The sequence below is a fragment of the Poecilia reticulata genome, linkage group LG20 (assembly GCF_000633615.1).
Source record: "Poecilia reticulata strain Guanapo linkage group LG20, Guppy_female_1.0+MT, whole genome shotgun sequence".
Classification (NCBI taxonomy): Eukaryota; Metazoa; Chordata; class Actinopteri; order Cyprinodontiformes; family Poeciliidae; genus Poecilia; species Poecilia reticulata.
The window spans coordinates 8,618,705-8,639,654 of NC_024350.1; the positions used below are offsets into that span (position 1 = coordinate 8,618,705).

Below are 20,950 nucleotides of genomic sequence, written 5' to 3' on the forward strand. Positions count from 1 at the left end.
TATTATAATTTACAAAATCATGCAAACTGACTCCCACTTACATGTGATAGACCTGTCATGTGGGCGGGGGATCAGAGGAGCGACAGGACAGGACCGGAAGAAGGGGGAGTTCGGGGGTGTTAGCAGGAAGCTAGTTTGGGGAGCGTAACGGTTTGTTGGAGGTGTGAGCTGCATCCTGAGAAATAGCGACTCGTTTCTAATTACTAATAAACCCTGTTGGCGGAGCTACATCTGTGGTGTGCTGGCATCATTACATTGGTGTCAGATGTAAACCATCACCAATGGAGCCGAGTGAGTGCTGTTAGCACTTGCGTGTTTTGGCTAATAACATTGCGAACCTCACACAGAGAGTGTATGCACACATGCTCTCACCTCCGGAGCTGCGTGTGCAGGTCCAGCTGATGCACCCCCAATCCCTGCAGGACGCTTTGGATTTAGCAGTGGAGAGTAAGCACTCTCCAGCTGCTCCAGCTGAGTAGCAGCTGGAGATGACCAGAGAGGACAACTACTGGCATGCAGATCTGCAGAGGGGGCAGAGCTGAACCAGGAGAAACCTGCTTGGGTCTCAGAGCTGGTGGAAATAGTTTGAGCAGTGTCGCTGCAGTCGACGCAGGACTCCTCTGTAGCCCCTGTCCTCTGTTGAGGCTGTGGCCAACCAGGGCATCTCCTCAGACGTTGTCCTAAGGCAGTCAAGAAGCAGGGAAACGACATGGGGTAGCCTCCACACCTTCATCACTAGCAGGCGGGGCCCGACAGCACCGACAGGGGGCCCTGGCCCAGACTCCCCCAGAAATGAATTTGAGCCAAGGCCAAGTGACCATGGTTGCGGTGGTTGGCCACACGTGTGTTGGGGATTTTTGTTATGTCCCAGTCACAGTGGAAGGGATTCCCTCCATGACCCTAATTGACACTGGTTCTACAGCAACACTAGTGAGGCCTGATGTGGTGCCAGACTGGACTCAGATTCAGCCCACTACAGTGCAGCTGTGCACAGTCACAGGGGGCATGGCACCTATGAAGGGGAGGGGGACAATGACTGTTAATGTAGGTGGCCAATCTATCACCCATCCTGTGTGGGTAGCAGAGGTGCAGGACATGTGCATATTGGGGTTGGACTTTTTAAGGGCTGTGGGGTGCCAGTTGGATTTCAGTTTCTGATCCAGTTCTGATGGGACCTGTGGTCTGTCACACAGTACCTCAGATTGCAGCTGTTCAACACATCTCACCTCAGACCAACCAGATTGCTGCCGCAACGGCCCCCACACCTACAAACCCTATACTCCCAGTGTGGGTGCCTCATGAGACAGAAGATGCATCGATTACCATGGTGCGGAAGATCTGGGCAGAGAACTGCAGGGGTTTGGATGCCCAGCAGCAAGAACTGCTCATGGACTTTAAGGACAGCTTTGCTCTGAGTGAAGACCAGGTGGGTCGGACTCAGTTGGTGGAACATGACATTCCGATGGGAGATGCACCCCCGATAAAATGTTGGCCCCTTCAGCTCCCTCCGGCCCGTCAGGAAGCATGTGACAAGGCAGTGTTGGACATGTTGAACGCTGGCATTATCAAACCTTCAGACAGCCCCTGTGCAGCTGCTGTTGTCATGGTGCCCAAAAAGAATGGAGGATGATGTCTGTGTGCTGATTACAGGCCGCTGGATGGGGTGACAGAGAGACTCGTACCCACTGCCTAGGGTCGATGAGTCACTGGACCTGGTGTCCGGCTCCAACTGATTCTCGTCTCTGGACCTTCGGAGCGGTTATTACCAGTGTGGGTGCCTTATCAACAAGTGCCAGACCAAAGACTGATTGTTGCACGGGACGGAGACTTTGGCAGGTTAAAGTGCTCTCATTTGGGCTGTGCAATGCACCTGCCACCTTTTCCAGGCTGATGGACCGGGTGCTGGCTGACATCCCTCGCCAAGAGTGCCTGGTGTACCTGGATGACATACTGGTCCATGTCACCTCTTTTGCAACGGCTCTGGGCTCACTCTGTCGGTGCTGGAGAGAATTAGAGCAGCAGGCCTGAGACTCCACCCAGATAAATGTCATTTCATACAACAAGAAGTGACATTTCTGGGCCACTGGGTAAAGATGGTGGCAGAGTGGCCAATCCCCACAACTCAGAGAGATCTTAAAAGTTTCCTGGGTCTGGCTTCTTATTACCTGAGGTTTGTGCGGGGTTTTTCAAGTATAGTGGCTCCCCTGTTCCAACTCCTCCAGAAGAACCGAGACTACGTGTGGACTGAACAGTGCCAGGGAGCATTTCACTGTCTGCAGCAAACTCTGACTGAGGTCCCAGTTCTTGCTCCTGCTGACCCCTCTTTCCCCTTCATCCTTGAAATGGATGCAAGTAATGTAGGGGCTGGGGGGGGGTCATTTTCCAGTTAGGGGAGGAGGGAGAGAGAGTGGTAGGGTATTTCAGCAGAGCCTTTAACAAAGCAGAGAGGCGCTACTGCGTGACAAGGCGGGAGCTGCTGGCGTGGTACTTTCTCTGCGCCATTTTAAGTACTACCTGTGTGGCCTGCCTTTCACTATAAGGACAGACCACGCTGCTCTCCAATGGCTGGTGTCTTTTAAAGAACCTGAGGGTCAGGTGGCCCGGTGGCTGGAAGAGTTGCAGTCCTACAACTTCTCAGTTGTCTATCGGGCTGGAGCTAAGCACACTAATGCCGATCCCCTCTCCCGTCGCCCTTGTGCTGCAGGGGGATGCAGTTACTGTGACCGGAGGGAGAGGCTGGAGGAGGAACAGCTGCAACGCAGCCAGCCAGGATCATGCCAGGGTGACTCCGTAATCTGCAGGGAGATGCAGGCGGTTGGCACAGACAGCTGGAGGCATCAACAGGAACAGGATCCTGACATCCAGCCTGTGTTGCAGTGGGTGGAGAGTCAACTGAAGCTGTCATGGGAGGAGGTTGCTGGGTTCTCGCTGGCAACTAAAGGATTGTGGTCCAAGTTTGAGGCTCTGCATCTGGAAGATGGGGTGCTGCAAAGGGCATGGAAAGACCCCGCCACAGGTGAGGAGCGATGGCAGATTGTAGTCTTCAAAGGTTTGAAAGATGTAGTTAACTACATCTTTCAAACTTTTGAAGACCCAGTTGCTCCATGCATGGCCTGCAGGCCATGCATGGAGGCCTGCAGGCCATGCATGGAGCAACTGGGTCTGGACATTTTGGAGTCACAAAAACACTCCACCACCTCCAGCAGAGGTTTTACTGGGGCCGGTGCAGGAGGGACGTGGAGGACTTTTGCCGCTGCTGTGACCCCTGTACAGCACAGGTCAGTCAGAGCCCAACAGTCTCATTAATTTGCTTACAGACACATGTGTGAGCATTACCACTATCTAGTTATTTTTGGTCTTGCAGCTTGAAGAAATTAAAAACTTTTTAAACCACATTTTACATCATATTTCACTGTAACTTTGCCGACCCCAAAATTGCTCTTAAACATTTCCCTGTTTATTGTCCCCCACAATAATGAAATGGGATTTTCTCCCTTGCACAGATTTACAGGAAATATGCAGCATCTAAGAAGTTCTCTGATACCTCCTTGAGCAGGACACAGAAGGAAAAAATAAAGAGTTCATTTAGAATAAAAATTTGTGTATAATTCAGGGAAAGGTCAAGTACAGAGAAATGGCGATTAGAGGAGGAAGTGACTGGCTGCAGTAGCGGAGGCTAACTGTTGTGAAGATGAAGAGGCAGAGTTGAGGGGAAGGAATGATCCTGGTGGCGTTCCATGGAGGTACAGACAACTTGAGCTGGAAGTGTGTGAGATCCGTTTGGTTCCTGAACAGAGCATTGTTGGAAGACTACTGATGGGTGAGGGTGAAGGAGCTGCAGAGGATGAGAAGAGATTTGAGGAGGAAATAGCATGATTGCCATAGAAGCCAGCAAGTTCAAGTTCTAAAATTGCACAACTCATTGTGACAGCATGTTGCAGTAGCTATTTCTTAAAGTTTGATTTTTTCTTTTTTAAAACTTTAATTCTGGCATAAAAATGTCATTTGTGGATGAATATTTACTCTGGTTTTGGATGCTGTACATCCAAAAATATTTTCTATAGGACATTTGTTATGATTTGGAACTATATCAACAAAATGGTTTTTAACAGGCATTAGTTGATTATCATTGCAAAAGTTGAAATAATACCACGACTGAAGCAACAAATCCCAAAGGAGTTGAAAAGGAGGCATTGTGGATGCAGAGTAGGAGCAAAGAGAAGAGAGAGATAACTTGATAACTTGAGATAAATCGGATAACTTGAGATCTTTGGCTAAAAAGTTGGATGAACTTCAAGCCCCGAAAAGGACTCAGCCAGAGTAAATGCAGGTGTTTCACTGAGAGATGGCTGCAGGTTATATACCCAACTCCAACATCTCTGCCAGAATTCCTAAATCATAACTGTATGATCAGACAAACAGTAGAATGAACAGCAGGAAATGAAAAGAAGGTGCATTATAGCAATGCTTTTCGGCAATAGATGGTGTCAGATAGACAGGCGGACAGACTATTTATCCCCTGTGTAAAATTGGTTACAGCAGCAACAAAAAAGCAAATACAAAATGTATATAATGTATATGCAAACATGTGATATCATCAGTTCAGTTGTTGATAACCTGCTGACAAGACGGCCTGATGTGTTTGTGGGAATTTCTGCTCATTTTAATCAAACCTCACTCTCTGTTCCAATATTTCAACAGCTTGTCAGTTGTTCTTCCAGAAACAACAAGACTCTAGATTCATTGGCAAGTTACTTTTAAAATCTGATTAGTTATAGTTATTAGTTACATTTTCAAATTAGCAGTTGAGATTATCTCTATACATGTCTAAGATTATCTGGGTTGTCTCTGCCCCATTCTGTGGGTCACAGCTGAGGGTATTCGTCTCTCTGCTGATGTGTACTTATTGTGCTTCTGCCCACGTCTGCCTCTGATTGGTTTATGCTGACTAGTATATTCTTCCTCAACAAGTTAGCAGCACAAATATAATTCTTTTTGCCCCTTAGCTTCTGGTCATATGAAGACAGCTTCAGTGCTCTGTGTGCTGAAGCTGTGTCGCATTCTGTTGTCAGTAACTGGTGTTGTTATGATGGAACAAGTAATTTGTTAGGTTACTTGTTGCTGACAAAAGTAATACTGTTGTTAACATAATTGTTTTCCATCACAGATTTTATAGATTTCATACATTTCCAAAGCAAAATCTCCTATGGAAAATACAGATCACAGTTTAATTTTCCTCTGTTATAATATCAAACCTTGTTCAGAGGCAACATGTCACAAAGAGAACTGTGAGAAAATGGTCACAGAAAGCTAAAAACCCCACAGACTGGGTTGCTCACTGCCAGCCACATGGAGAAGATCAAAGAATCAGTGAATTGGGTGTCACTGTCTCCATCAGAGCAATGAGACGCTTTGCTAATAAAAAACCTTAGACCACCCATCAAGAAAAAAAGAGCCTTCAGGACGAGAGACAGAGAGTTATTGAGGTGTATACAGAAGCAGCTAAAGATCAAGTTTAGAGACAGCAGGGGATGTTTCCAAACTTCAGGGTCAATTCAAGTTTATTTGTTCAGCACATTTTATTAAAAAAACTGCTCAAAGTGGTTCCAATCCTGGTCCTCAATGCTCACGGTCCTGCATGTTTTAAAGCTTTCCCTGCTTTAACACACCTGATTTCAGTTGATGGCTTTTGCTGAACTGCAGTCGTCTGACTCAGACGATAAGAAAAACAAATTGAATTTATGGATACTGACATGACTCTGAAAACATATTAAGATAAAGACAACATATTATATCTATGCATCTTGCTTAAGCTTTGGTGAGAAAACCACACTTCAAATTCACTATACTGTACATGCCATTGTTTTTAAAAGGAATGAAACCAGAAACTATTTTAGGCCTGCCTCATTTCCATATAGAAGCAAATTTCTAGGTTGAATGAATTCTGTCAGTTCTTACTCTAAATCTGCCAGTGATTTGAATATTTTTAAATAAACTGGAGTGTAAAGCTAATGTAATTTGATATTTCAAACCTTTCTTTTGCATATTATTACACTTATGTGTTATTATTACAGATCTTACTTTAAAGATCTGTAATATATCTGTATAATAATTTGGTGGCCCTGGAGTAGTGGATTCTGGAGCATTGGCTTGTGAAGAATATTTATCATATTTTTAGAGAATCTCTTACAGTGGTTAGACTTTATTTGATCAACAACTAAAAGAAAATACATCTTTTTCTGGGCTTCTATTCTGCACACAACATTATGGGATTAATTGGCTTCTAATGGCTTATAGATTTTTCTTTTTCCTGTTTCTGTCTGACTCTATTACAGTTGCTGCACATGTTGTACTAATGTTTGGCCTTGCAGCCCTTCAGAGCCATTTCATTGCTTTTTGTGGAACTGGCTGTCAGTCCTTCCTGCAGTTCCGTTTGAGTCTATCTTGTTCTAGGGCCATGAATGCTGGACAAATAGGAGTGCTATGCTAAGATATTTTTCTATTAGTCTATTATTTTCCTTATTAGATGAATATCTAAAACCCCCTGAATTTATTGGTTTTAAATTAGGCAAAAGAAGGCATCAACATGAGACTGGGCCGTCTTTTTCTGTCCCATTCTTAATCCTCTGTCACATCATCACTGTGATTGAATGTGAAGTCAGATGCATGGCTGTCCTGCATTTTTTATTCATTTGTTCTTTCTTACCTCTTCAAGCAGCCTCTTCTTTCCCTGAACAATGAGCCAGCAGCAGAAGGAGTGAACATTTTCCCAGTAGAGGGCACTGCACCACTAGGAAACACAGCTGCTCTGCGTCAGCCCCCAAGACGACTTTCTCTACTATACATTAAGGAAGCGTCCCCATTTTAGATGCAACTGTTGGTGATTATTTTGTCCTCCTACTCTCCCTCAGAGGCAGTCATGATTGCTGCAGAATTTGAATTTCCTACGACTTGGAGGTTCACAGGTGTAAAGAAAAGTGTCAGACATGAAGCTGCTCCTGTTGCCTCATCGAGACGATTGCTGAAATGAAGCTTCCTTTGGGTTGTTCTGTTTGTTTCTTTGTTGGCATAGGTCAACTTTATCAAGTTGAGCAAATGAGAAATTAAATAAAAACCATAAGACTGTGTTACATTAAATATGTCAGAGTGTTTTTTTTGCTTTAGTCCTTCCAGCAGAGCTAACTGAAATAAATTGAAAACTAATATAAAGGTTGTTTGGATGTTTGTGTGTGTTTCATAATATCTTATTGTCTAAAAGAGGAATGAGCACAATGACTGTACTTAAAGACGGAAATCTTCTTTCTCTACTGTCACATTTAGCTCAGCCTGAGAAGACTGACTTAAGCGGCCAGTTGGGCTCAAGAGCAGCTTAAACGGACCCTGAGGAAATTGCTCTCATTTTTACTCTTGCTGTCATTTGTTCATAAACCTCCTTTCTCTCGCTCTCTCTCTCTCTCTCTCTCTCTCTGATTTGCTGCTGCAGAGCAACAGCTGTCTTAACTCATGCAGACACTGCTGTCAGACGTGCCTTTGTGTTGCATGGATACCTACAGGTGGGAGATCCTGACTTTAGAACTGCTGGTAAAGGTGTGAATAGTTTCTTCTACATCTCTATAGAAAATGTGTCAGAATTTTTGTCATTTTTTATTCTTGTTTATTAGACATTTGTCAAATGTGAGATAATTTTAGAAGGATTACTAATTGTTGCTTTAATAATTTTATGAACTCAGACAAATATGACTTTCATAAAATCATTAAACAAAAGCAAGTGATAGAAACCTGAAGAAATATTAACCTAAGATTTTAATTTGGTTTTATGAATCAACAGTGCTTCCAAACCCCAGTATGAGCGTCTCCTCCCTCAGAGACAGCTTTTATGACTCATAACGCTGCCTTACCCTCCATCGCTTAGTTTTTTTCCACAATAGAAATATGAAATGTTTAGAACCTTGGCCCACATAAATGTCTTCATTTTGGTGGATATGTGTGTTTAACGGCTTTTGTTGTCTACACCCGCTAGTCACAGCTGATGTTGGAGTGTGTGTCCGTGCATGTGTGTGTGTCAATGCATCTGATTTTCCTCCATCCTCAGCGTATATTTTCTGTTTGATTGGAACGCCTGAAGAGCGGCGCCGTTTCCTGTCTTCCTGCTCCACTCATCTCCTTTTTTTTTAAACAAAATGTTCAGTGAGCTTGTTCTTCTGGCAAAAACAACACCACATCAATTAATCCCCCATTACTGGTGCTTTGTGTGTCAGTGTGCGTGTGCCAGTGTGTGTTAGAGGCTCAGATCTAATTATTGTGTGAATTTCCTCAGCACGGAGACGGCTCCGTCAGACTGCTGGTGGCTGGCGGCTTTCAGCAGAGGTACATCTTGGAGAGCTACATCTTTCCTTTCTTCATTTCCTCCTGTCCTCTCCCTCTCTCTCTCATCTCTCCCTTCATCCGCCTTACCCCACCTTTCCATCCTCATCTCTCTCCTCTTCCCACTTTGTCCGTCCTCCCACCCCCTGGCCATCTCTACCTCAGTATCCCTCTCTCACCTCTCTATCACTCTCTCACAGATGCTACATCACACCACACAGTCTCCCTCCTTCATTCTCTCCCTCTCTTCTATCCATCTGCTCTCTGCTCTCTCATTCGCTCCACCAACTCCTCGCCAGCTGTCAGTTCTTTTACCGTGGCGGAGCAACAACTGGCTTCTTCCGTGGTTGGTACAGAAGAGAGAGAGAGAGAGAGAGAGAGAGAGAGAGAGAGAGAGAGAGAGAAGGTAAAAGAAGAGAAGATCTTTTGTTCAGCATCCGTTCGCAGCAACTCATCCCTCTGTGTGAGCAGCAGCTGCAGCATCAGGACCACCGCTCCGCTGCTGGATCCTCCGACTCCTTTCTCCTCTGGGAGAGCTTCCTGGAAATGGGAGGGGGAGGGTGATCGCAACCCCCCAGTTAGCTGTGGACCCTCAGGAAGGCATCTGCAGGAGGGGAGAAGGAATGAAGGGGGAGTGAATTTTAAAAGAGATCTATCTGGAGAGCTGGGGGAGCTGAGGGGAGGCAACACCCGGGTAGATGGGAGCAGAGACGAGGGTAAGAGGCCACGCCGGCACACTGGGGGCTAAACCTTTTCTTTTTCTGTTTCTCCACCACTTCAGTCTGACTTTGAAGGGTTGTTAGGGAATTACAGAGTTTCTTTTACTCTAATGAACTACTTTTCTTTGTCAAATATATTATTCTGAATGTTTTTACTTCATACACATTTAGTAAAATGAGTAAATGGAGGATTGTGCAAAAGAAACAGGGATTTTTTTCTGGCTTATATTTACAACAACCTGTAGGGGTTTATTTCCTGTGTGCGTGCTTGTGCGGGGGTGTGTGTGTCTGTGTGTGAGCTTGAATGAAGGAGAAGGCAAGAGAAAAGTCCAGGTGTTGATTTTAGCTGTTGCCTCTGCTCACAGAGTAATGCGATGCGTCTCAAGGGGGGCTTCCTCTGAACAATCAATGATACTTGGGCTGGCCTGTGTGCATAAGTGTGTGTGTGTGCGTGTGCGTGTGTGTGTGTGTGTGTGTGTGTGCAGTGATCTCTAGCTGAAGCCCTCGGGTTCCATCCCCCCACCTTGCAGATGGCCTGGGTTGGGCCCGGCTAACTGCCTGTCTGTGTGTGTGCGTGTGTGTGTGTGTGTGTGTGTGTGTGTGTGTGTGTGTGTGTGTGTGTGTGTGTGTGTGTGTGTGTGTGTGTGTGTGTGGTAAATCCCAGCACTATCCAACCCGGGGGGTACTTAGTGTGTGTGAATGTGTGTTTTGGGGGTGGAGTGGGCCAGGCCAGGCAGCTGAGTGAAAGAAGGCAAAAAAACCCAACATTTTCTCATTTGACTTTTTTGTTTATTTCCTATTTTGTGTCACTTTTTCTCAACCTTTCTCACTTTATCTGTTATTTCCCTCTCTTTGCCTCCGCCCGACCCTGACCTGCCCCCTCATCCTGGGTCAGTGATTATGTTTCATAGTTTGTCCATCCATTCCACTTCAGCCCCTTTGCTGCCAGAGAATTTTTTAAAGTTAATTTATCCAATTTAAAAGTAAAATTTCTGAAACAGAGTTTTTTTTAAACACTAATTTCAATTATTTCTACAAACTGAATCTCTCAGTGTAAAAAAAAAAAATCTAATTTGGGACAGAGGAAACACACCAACAAGCTCATTCCTCCCACTAAACCATCCATATAGTAATTGTAAATATTGATTTGGGACAACAAATCAATGGAATGATTTTGGATCAGCTCAGCTGGAGCGTACACTTCGTATTCAGCTGGTTGGTTCAATTAGAATAGGATAGAATAAATTTGCTTGAACTTTTCATGCATTATTCATGACCTTACTGAGGCGTTAAAACTCATTGTTTTAATTTCAAAATAAAGATAGAGTGCAGAGATAGTATTTATAATAAAATTAGAGTCATTTTATCATTGGAAATATTAAAGAAAACAATTGTTCATGAATTTTAAATAAGGAAGAATGTGCTTTCCTGTAAAATCCTGCAGCTCAATAGTAATTAGCCAGAGGGAAGCATGAGAGTAGATGGGTGAGCCACAAACAAAGAAAAAAAGTGTATAATCAAACAAATTAGTTCCCTGTATGAGCTTTGCCCTCCTTCCTGTGGCATAATCTTTGTGTTGATTTCTTCCATTGTGGTGCAGGGTGGGGAGGGAGGCTGGAGTTGCTGGTGTTATTAATGGAGAGTACAGAGCTATTGTCACACCACAGCAGCTCTCATCTGACCTTCCTAACCCTCCGTCATCCCTGCATGTGCATGCCCACCCCCACAGCCACACCATCTACCGCCACCTTCTTTCTCCGTGAAGCCAATCCTTTTCATCAGATTTCATAACCCCAGACAGATCTGAGCAGCAGAAGCAAACCCTGATGGCGCCGCTGGATCAGGCCTTCCAGGAAGCAGGGGCCAAGCTGCACGGTCATGGCCCAGGTAGGAGGCTGGCCATGGGGTTCCAGGTTACGCCACACTCTCTTCATCCTCCTCCCACCCCCCTAAAGTCTGCGCACAGAATGAAAAAAAAAATCTAGTCAACTTTAGCATTCAGGCACACATCGTTTTGTTCTTTTTCTGTTTCTCCTTTGAAACATGCCGCTGGCTCAGACTGTAAATGCCTCCGTTATGAATTTTCTCCTGTGCAGAGGAGCCATTGATGGAGCCTTGCCTCACACTACAGCAAGGTGTCTTCAATCAATGCAACTGCCCCACTTTTTCTATATCTACATGTGTCTGTTTGCCTCTGGAGCATGAAGGGGGGCTGCTGATGGTGGAGGCGGTGACCATGGTGGTGGTGATGATGATGATGATGATGATGATGATGATGATGATGATGATGATGATGATGATGATGATGCAAAGGCAGTGGCGCTGCTCACATGGTTTCTGGCTTTTCTCCCTGTGTTTACTGAAAGACTCTCTTCGGTGACGGGTATTCTTGGGTGGATAATACGGATCACGTTGTTATTGCTTAAGAATACGCGTAGTTGAGGAGAGTCCCCTCTTCGCCAAACACCAGCAACACCCCAAAGCCCCAGACACCCACCCACCCCACCTCATCCTGCCTCACCTTCCAAACCCACTAAGACGCCAAGGTCTGTCAGGCTAGGTGAGCCGCAACCGCATACAGCACCTTTCAGAAAGAAAGGAAAATAAACTGCAATGTTCTTTTCACCTTCATTTCCTGTCTGCTAGTTTCCGTAAGAGGCTGAAAATTTGCTTAGGTCTATCCCCCATACATTTGTCAGTGTGTCTGTGTCTCCATGGTGATGGACAGCATAATGCGCTTTTGTGTGTGTCAGTCTGTGAAAACTGTTGCCTTGAGATCAATCTTGCAAAGCAAAAACCATCTTTTTGATTCACGTTAGAGCAAACCATGGGTGTGTAGCTCCTTCTGCATGAGCAAAGGTCTCTTTCCAAAATGCATGGCATCTTGTGCATGTATCTGCATGTCCAGATTTCCACAACAGTAGAACATGTAATCTTGGCCCCGGCCACATAAAAAATGGGGAAAAACATTCTTCTCCTTACTGATTTTAATGCTGAGAGGCTCTTTTTGTCAAATTCTGGAACTACAACAATCATAACGCTCTTGTGGTGGCTTTCTGGTCTGCCATGCAACAGGCAGTTAGTTTTTACTACAACCTCAAAAAGAACCAACATCCACATTCATGACATTTCACAATTTTTAACACTTGATTATACTGGTAGGTAGTACAGCAGGGTTATGTTTGGAGCTGCACTTTAATCCAGTTCATTAATATACACAGAAAAAGACAATTAAAAAAATCAATTCTAGGATTATGTTTTATTTTTTAAATCAGACAAGCTCAAATCAACTTTATTAGGGAGAAGACTCTACAGCAGTGAACTACTTAAAACAAGAATGGATTTGTCTGGTGCTTCCCATTAAACCTTTCATTCAGTCATACTACACCCACATTCTGAACAGAACCGCAAAGAGAGAGGGGAAAACAGAACAAAGCTAAAAGAGATGAGTGGGTCCTTGCACTTAATTTTGTGTAAAACAAAAAAGTAATAAAGAAGAGAGTATTCAAATACAAATATATCATTTTCAGACCGGGTGAGTCCCTGTTTGGACAGCAGGCCTAAATGGACCTGCTGGTATTTCTAAAGGTTCTAGTGACATTTACAAATTGTCTGATTTTATTTCTTAGATCCCAATCAAACTTGACAAATGTCGGAATTGCGACCCATATGTCTTTCCACCAGTTAATTTCAGCATAGATCATTGGAAACTTTTCCCATTTCTTACTAAAAATCAGGCTGATCTTCAGGCTCCTCTGTATCATCAGAAACATATTTTGCATTGCTTTGGCCTGCAAAATATGCCTCAGATAGGATATTTATAAATTTTTTGTTGTTGTTGTGGCACTTAACATAAAGCATGAAAAACATGTGTTCTCATGTGGATAAGTAAAGGGATCACTTTTACGTAAAAGTGACTTTCACTATAAACCTCCACATTAGCAGAAAACACAACAAGAATATCAGCCTGATCTTTTCAGTCAAATAGTTCAGTTTAAAGACAGTTTCCTAAAGTGGATTAATAAAGTTCTACAGCAACTGCAGGGCATAGTATGAGTGACACGTTTAGGGCCCTTAGACGATCCTTTCTTCAATCCATCACATGAATGGCTTGTTACCCGGCCCCTGAACAGCCGATTGGCAGGCAGATGAGGAAATGTATCCACTTGATTCAGGTGTGCTGGAGAAAGGACTGGAAAAGTAGAATAGTGACTGAAGGAGTTCAGCTGGGCTCCTGATCTACAGGATCAGCTCTAAAATACATCTTGTGTCATTTTATGAGCAGCAGCCAATAAAGTTCCAAAACCAGAACATGACCTGGATCTGGATTAAAATAAGTCAGTTTAATTTCAGGAACTAAAATGCTATAAATTAGAAAAACTTCACTTCATTTGGACAGAAAGATTTGAAGACGGTTGAGCTGATTTGTGAAAATATGCTAAAGAAAAAAGATGTAAAACAATCAGTCTTCTGTTAGTAATAACTAACAGTAATAAATATGTGTTTATGCTTAAAAATCTCCTGATGGTTTTATATAATCTAGATAATGACAATACTAAAGTGTACATTAAAAAGTGTCACTCTCCTCTGGGTTCAAATGAGCAGACAACATGTAGGTATTATTGGGTGACATTCTGTTAGCTCTGGTTTCAGAGTGAAACCTCCGTTTATCTGAGAGCATGTAGTCAATGTTTTTGGGGCCGAGCTCAGCCAAGCTGTCTCCTACTTTCTCTCTTTTCACCCCTTTTTCATGCAAATGACAGCTCAAATGCCATTTAGCACAGCGCCATGTAATGCTGTTCAGCCCCTCTCTCACACGCATACAGCCGAGAAAACAAAATGTCCACCATGAGCAGTCGACAGCTCAATTTATGCATTGAGGAGAGAGGTGTCTAGATAAACAATTGGGCCTGACTCATAGGGTCTATAAGCAGCCTTTTCCGTGTTGTCGGGACGATGCAGCATGAATATGGATTCCCCTCTCCTTGTCTCACAGTGCATTCTCAACCTTAACACCCATGTAAAATCCATTTAAACACCTAATAGGATCAACTTGACTCATAGACCCATGCCCTCACATATGTCACCTCCCATGATCAAGCAAAGCAGATTTCTATACTGAAGCGTCTATTTTAGTGTAAATCATTTCATGGGAAGGTTCCGTAAAGCTGTGGAATATGGGATGAGTCTGCGTCGTGCCGACTTTTCCTTCAGAAATATTTCCCAGGGAGGGGCCGATCCTGCCGCTAACAACAAAGCCTGTCTGACATGCTTGTGGTTCTAATTACATAAATCATCCCTGTCATTACAGCTTTAAATTATTCAAACAGCACAATTATATGTTTAGCTCTGAGCTTTGCTTATAATTACTGTACAATTTTTTTCCCTCAAGCGGAAAAAAACAAAGAGGTGTGTTAAACTTTCTGTGGGAGGTGATAAAAATGAAACAATTGAATAAATCGAAACAAAAAAAATTGAATCAAATAAAAAAGGCAGCAGAGATGTTTCCTGTGTTGTGTGTGTTGTCAGGAATGACATGGCGTGAACATCTTCACACTGTTTCCTGTGTGTTTGAATTTCTGTGAGTTTGTTTTCTACTGTTGCTGCTAACGGGCCTCCGCTGACTGACGTCACTGCTGCTACGACAACCACGTCTTCTGCGTTCATGCTCTCACTCCCTGAGCAGCCGGCCTGGGCTGACCACACAGGGATGAGACGGATTCACATTAAAGTCAAACTGCAATAATAACACAGGCAGGAGGTGTCAACACACTAATAAGAACTGGACTGTGAATTACTGACAACATGGGATTTTACAATAACACACACACGCACACCAAAAAGCTTTGGATTAAAATGGATGTGTTATGAAGTGCTATGCTAGTGTCACTCTGAGTGCCAGGCTGTGTTTGAGCGTCTCTGCTTGTTGTTAAACTGTTGTAAAGTGCTGCCATACTGTAAAACACTCTGTTGATGCATCATTTCAAGCACAATGGACAATTTTTCCCAGGCTCTGATAAATCAGCAAGTTTAGAAGTTGCTGATGGAGGCAGTGCTGTTTATTCTCTTTGCTGGCAGAGACTTGCTGTGGTTGTGTTTAAATACTGCTGGAGATGATGATGATTATGATGATTGTTATGAAGATAACCCAGGATGACTGCTGCATGCATTCTAATCATTTCAACCATATGTGGATGATTTTATCCCTTGTATCTCTGTCAAGAACACATGGCTGTAAATAAAAAAAAATCTGAACAATTATTTTCCAAATGTGAAGCTTTCAATCACTAAGTGGAAAAAAATGAGGGCTTAGCCACCTCTTCAAGCAGCTGCCAAACGTTTGCTCTTTATTATAGAAAACCTTTGGATCTTACTGTAGCGCCTGTCACCAAAAACCCTTAAACAAACCAAAAGCTAAAGGCAAGAACCCCGTTTCCATTTTTCACCAAGTTTGATTGGTAAAAACAGAGGATGAGTATCAGGGTTAAGCTGTTAACAGGCTCAAGAGTCTTACAGTTATTTCATACATTTAAAAGAAATCTGGGATAAGATTTCAAACTTCACATGTGCTAAAATTAATTACGACTAATTCCGATTTTTATATCAGATGTTATCTGAATAATATATTTTTTGTATTTGTATTTAGAAAGGTTTTCAATTTTTGTGTGGACATCCTCAATAAAATTTTAATAAATTGTTCCCCCTGCTTTTCTGATGGTTACTTTTTAAAGATTTCTTTCAGTCTGGTCCTCAAAGATTTCAGTTATGTTAAATGTTAACATATCTAAACATATATAAATAAATGTTGCTCCAAGAAATTAAAGTGTTTGTAGGTTTGAGTTTAAATTACACTAAGAATTTTTTTTTCTGCTTTGCCAGCAGATATTACAATCTCCTGTGAATTTAAAACAATTGCTGAATTTATTCTTTCAAAAGGCAATTATGATTTTCTCGGCTATATTAACTATATTAATTTGAAAATGCTAGAAAAAAAAAGAGATACACCTCCCGGTTTTTTAATTTGCAATCAATAGAAGATCTGCTGTCAGAGGCTCAGATTACCAAATTACATCCTGTTGAAATGAGGCTCCAAACACCCGCAGCATCTTAATACATTTTATCTGATGTAAATCCTGTTAAAATCACATTCATTAACATAACAGACAGCGCTGACAACAATTCACTAAGATTTTTGGGGGGTTGTATTTGACTATGTGTGTCATAAATGAAATGTTTGTCTAAAAAAATAAGTACTATAGCATATATAAAGAAAAAAGAAAGAAAGATAGGAAACTGACAGTTCTTTATGCTGTCATAAAATTCTTCTGATAGATTATGTAAGCTAATTTTTTTCTCATTATTAATCTAACAAAGGTGGAGTTTAAAGGCTGACAGAGGCTTTGGAGCCAGTTTCAGGCCACTCATTACTTATTAAGAACACTATTAAGAGAAATTGACAGTAATGATGGGAAGGACAGAATCTAGGCTGATTCGGCAAATCTGCCACAGGAAATTTTCAGCTTGATTAATTATGCATTGTTTTGCTTTGTTTTCTGACTGGATTGTTTTGTAGGAGAACAAACCCAGAAACTTTTTTAAATAAGGAAGAGTAAAACAAATATTTTTGATATGAAATTACAAAAAATGTCTGATCTTACAGTGAATGCAAATGTATAAAAATAAATGACCTTTTCTTTGTTTTAGGAGAGAATTATCTCACACTATTAAGTGATGTATTTTTTAACCCTTTCATGCATAGTGGTCACTACAGTGGACAGCAATCTAAAAGCCATTTTCTTGTGCTTCTTGTGGATTTTTATGCTATAAATGCATACAGACCATTAAAGTGGACACTAATGCATCATAAAATACATCATCAACTACTGGCCATCAGTTGCAAATGCAAGAAATTATTTTTGTTAAATCCAATATGGCCGACAGTCAAAAAAGCATGCCAACCGACCCTGACCCTTCGTCTACTGTAGTTAAATCTTGCAGGTAAAAAAAATATTGTGACATCAGATAACCCCTAAAGAACAAATACTACTGATGGATTTTTCAAATAACGACTTTGTATTTGGAGAAAATTACAATTGATCACCTAAAAAAAATAAAATAAAAGTAAAAATAAAAAATGTTCCTACTTTTTTTTATGCCTTAAGAAAATCTAAAATAATTTGGTAAAAAATCCTGCCCACCATGCAGCCTCACCGCCTGCCCCTTCTCTGGTCCATGAACCACATCCTCAGCAAGTTCCTCCGCAAGTTCAGAGAGGACCTGCCCATCAAACTCAGCTGACCCGGAACGCCACAACCCCCTCAGAGGGACGTTAAAAAAAAGAATAAATTAAAAAAAAAACTGTGGTGAAGTAACCCAGCAATTTGAAAAAACACTAACCTTTCAGCATTGTGGTGGATGTCTTTTTTAAATTATTCTATTTATTTATGAAAAGAAATATAAATAGAATATTTATTTATGAATTATTTATGATTGATTTTTTTTAGATTAAAAAAAATCAATCATGATCTTAATTCATGCATGAAAGGGTTAATCCAAAAGCTTCTGTGAGGAGTAAATGCTAGAATATAAAAAAATTTGTTGAGCTTTTAAAACCATTCATATTTAGCTTTTTGTTGAATATGGTCTTTAGGGCAAAAAAGGAAAGGAAGTATTTTCTCTAACCTGTTTCTGGGATTCAGGGTTTAATAAATGTCCCTCCTCTGAGCTTCATTGTTTTCTCTGTAAACCATTAAAAACATATCAGTGCTCCATGGAGGTTGGGTGATATTTTCCTTCATTACAGAACACACCGTCTTCAGTTGACTTTTTCTGTTTTAATAAAGAAAAAAAGAGAACTAAGCAATTTTCCACATTTTACCTGCAAAGTTATTTAGCAGAAAACAGCAATTCAAACTGTAATCGAACATTCTTGTTCCTGGAAAAAGCTTGTCTTAACTCTAATGTTTTATTTCAGTAAGAAAAAATTGGGTGTTTCCATTCAACATATTTAGAAGATGGAGATTTTTTAAATAATAATGGAGATATACTATTATAAAAATTATGTGATTTTCACGATAATTAAATACCTTTTACAACTGGCTTGAGTTTTTCTTGTACATTGTAGCCAAATGACATCATATTATTATCATAAAGGATTTTAAATTTAATTTAATCAATATAAGCAAATGGAGCTGAAAGTCTGTGACCTGAATCCATACTCCAAACACAACCCTGGTTAAACCATCCGGCCCAGTTAAAGTCACATTCTGCTTTGTAAGGTGAGGTATGTTAAGTCCAGTCAAATTTATTTAGCATGAGCAAATAATAAATTATTTATTACTTGTTCTTTCACTTGTTCTGTTTGAATCTTTAAATGTATTTGCATCGGGTGTTTCCATTCAACGTATTTAGAAACTGTTAACATATATGTTAATAGTTTATAAATATGGAGATTTTTAGAAACTCCCTATTTCTAAAAAATACATCTTGTAAGAGAAGATGTATTTTTCATCTTCTTTTAGATTTGTTTTAATGTCCAAATGGGAAGATGATGGCAACATTAAAATCGTTCAACATTAAAAAGAGGCCAAATATTTCTGATCATTCTGATGAAATGTGAAAGTTCATTTTATTTTTATAAGAGTTAAAATGCTGTGATTAATTTGTGACATAAATAATTTTTAATCATATTTGTATTTGGCAAGTTAAAGATGATGTGATTTTTGAAATACTTTTATGCTTTAATTTTGAACTCATCAAGTCCAAACAAGGGCTGAGATAATCAATCTTCTTTCATAGATGCTAAATTCCCTTTAATTAAAGAACTGATTTTGTTTACAGTTTTCATTGATGCAAAATGTTAATCAAAGATATTTTACACTGCTGTTGTGCTGCTGAATCATCTGTGTGTTGGTTTAATAAAGGCTGAGTGAGAGGAAGCTTCCCTGCACCCAAACTGCTCCTGTCTTCTCTCTGAAGCAGGATTAGAAGTCTGGCTCCCTGCTCTCCACCCTCACCTTACCTCCCAGCCCACGGCTCAAACACACGATGTGTTTTGACTGTGCTATTAATCAGCTGGAAATCTGCTGCATTTCTGCTCTCTCTGATGTTTGAGAAGATCAACATTCTACATGTCTTTTGATTTCTTCTTCCCTGATGACACAACAGTTGGCCAAAAGGCAGCTTCCACCTTACAGCTTATTTCTCCTATTTATTAAGGAGTACTGTGGGTGCTGACCTTAATAAATCCAACATGTATTTTTCATCTTCTTTTAGATTTGTTTTTAATGTCCAAATGAGAAGATGATGGCAACGCTAACAGTATTGTACCTTTTATTAGCAGGATAAGTGCCTCTGCTGTCAAATATGCTCGTTTAAACAAAGGCTGCTATGAAACGTATCCACATCAGCGCCTCCAAGATAGGGAGCTAAGCAATCTATTTAAAAAGCAATCTATTTCTCGCTGTTGTGGAGATTGCACAGATTGAATGGGGGAGTCCGATCCTCAGCGGACGACCCTCTCCATCTCCCCTCCACTCCTCTTTCATCTCTAAGATCCTCTCCAACAACTCTGCTGTGGGCTGTTTGTACAGAGACGGAAAATGGAATATGACAAGCATTTCCTGCTTATAATTCATTCAATTAAAGAACAGAGTTAACCATCCATGAAAACTCCTCTTTCCCTGAAAGCCCCAAACTGCACCCAAAACATCCTGCTGCAACTACAGAAAACCTGTTCAAATGTTTCAAAGGAAAACATGACAGACGAATCTCAATTCTTTGAATCTGAACAACTCCCATGATGGGTCCCATGTAGATACTTAGGTCCAATCCAATCTAATCTAGCTTCATTTAGAAAGTACTTTAAAACATCACACAGGACTAAAGAGCTGCACAGAAGAATAAATGAAGAAGGAAGAAAATGAAAGCCTAAAAGCTGATATTATCTTATAAATAAGATAATATTCTTGGGTAAGGCCAGCCGTGCAATAAAAACAGATAAAGAACATAAATGGTGTCAAAAGCAAAGTGATGTTTTCACAGTGGACTTAAAAAAGAAAAGGGAACAGTGGAGCCATTGTGTATATTCTGAACCTGATCTGTTTTTAGCTGTGAAAATAAAATGTACCAACAAAATGTTTTTGTTTTCAAATGAATTTGTCATTAGAATAGTACCAAAACCGCAGATATTTTAAGAGTTCATGTTCACTTTGCAGCAGACGCAAGCTGCATGAATCTTCTGCCTAGAGCTGCCACTGGCTGCCTGGTGCTTTATGTGAGTGAGAAATCGTTGAAGTTTCAGATATAGATATCTAGATATCTAAAGAATGGCCTAGCTCATATGTTTAGCTCTGTTTAGCCAGTTTGTCAGATATGCTGGAGTGTGGTTAAAGCTGAGCATTGTTTTCTGCAGCAGTTTCAGGAGCAGTTTTTTGTGTTTGTTTTACACAACACCATCAAATGAATCAACATTTTGACAACAAAATGTATCTAAATCAGCGTAGACTGCTGTTCTCATCCTCCCCAGTTCACACACAACAGCTGAGAGCTGCGGTCAACGTTTGACACCATTAAGTATTTCTAAAGAAGATCCTTTGCGACTTTGTGTTTGGTGAAAGTGTAAAAAGAGATATGCAGGGGTGAAAGTAAGGGGGTACGGCAGGGTACTGCGTAGCCCTAAAAGATTTAGCGGACGTACGCAGTACCTGCAAGAGAGAGGAGCGGCTGCCTGCTGTAAAGAATCAATGGGTTCACTGTGTAGCCGTGAGTTCACCCACTAATCAGCCGTGACTGATTAGTTTTTCAAGAACAATCTAAAACACGACTTAATCAGTTAATGAATAACTTTATTCTCATTTCATATTGTT

At 41.2% G+C, this 20,950-nt stretch overlaps 1 protein-coding gene across 1 annotated transcript in view; it reads left to right on the plus strand.

Moving 5' to 3' along the window:
* The first annotated feature begins 362 nt into the window (after window positions 1-362).
* Window positions 363-20,950, plus strand: part of LOC103482397 (uncharacterized) — an 88,626-nt gene continuing 68,038 nt past the window's right edge. The window contains exons 1-7 of the mRNA XM_017301764.1: window positions 363-447; window positions 1,194-1,440; window positions 1,887-1,993; window positions 2,705-3,036; window positions 3,120-3,278; window positions 7,510-7,587; window positions 8,318-9,080. Coding sequence (XP_017157253.1) covers window positions 363-447; window positions 1,194-1,440; window positions 1,887-1,993; window positions 2,705-3,036; window positions 3,120-3,278; window positions 7,510-7,587; window positions 8,318-9,080 — 1,771 coding nt within the window. The remainder of the gene's footprint in view (window positions 448-1,193; window positions 1,441-1,886; window positions 1,994-2,704; window positions 3,037-3,119; window positions 3,279-7,509; window positions 7,588-8,317; window positions 9,081-20,950) is intronic.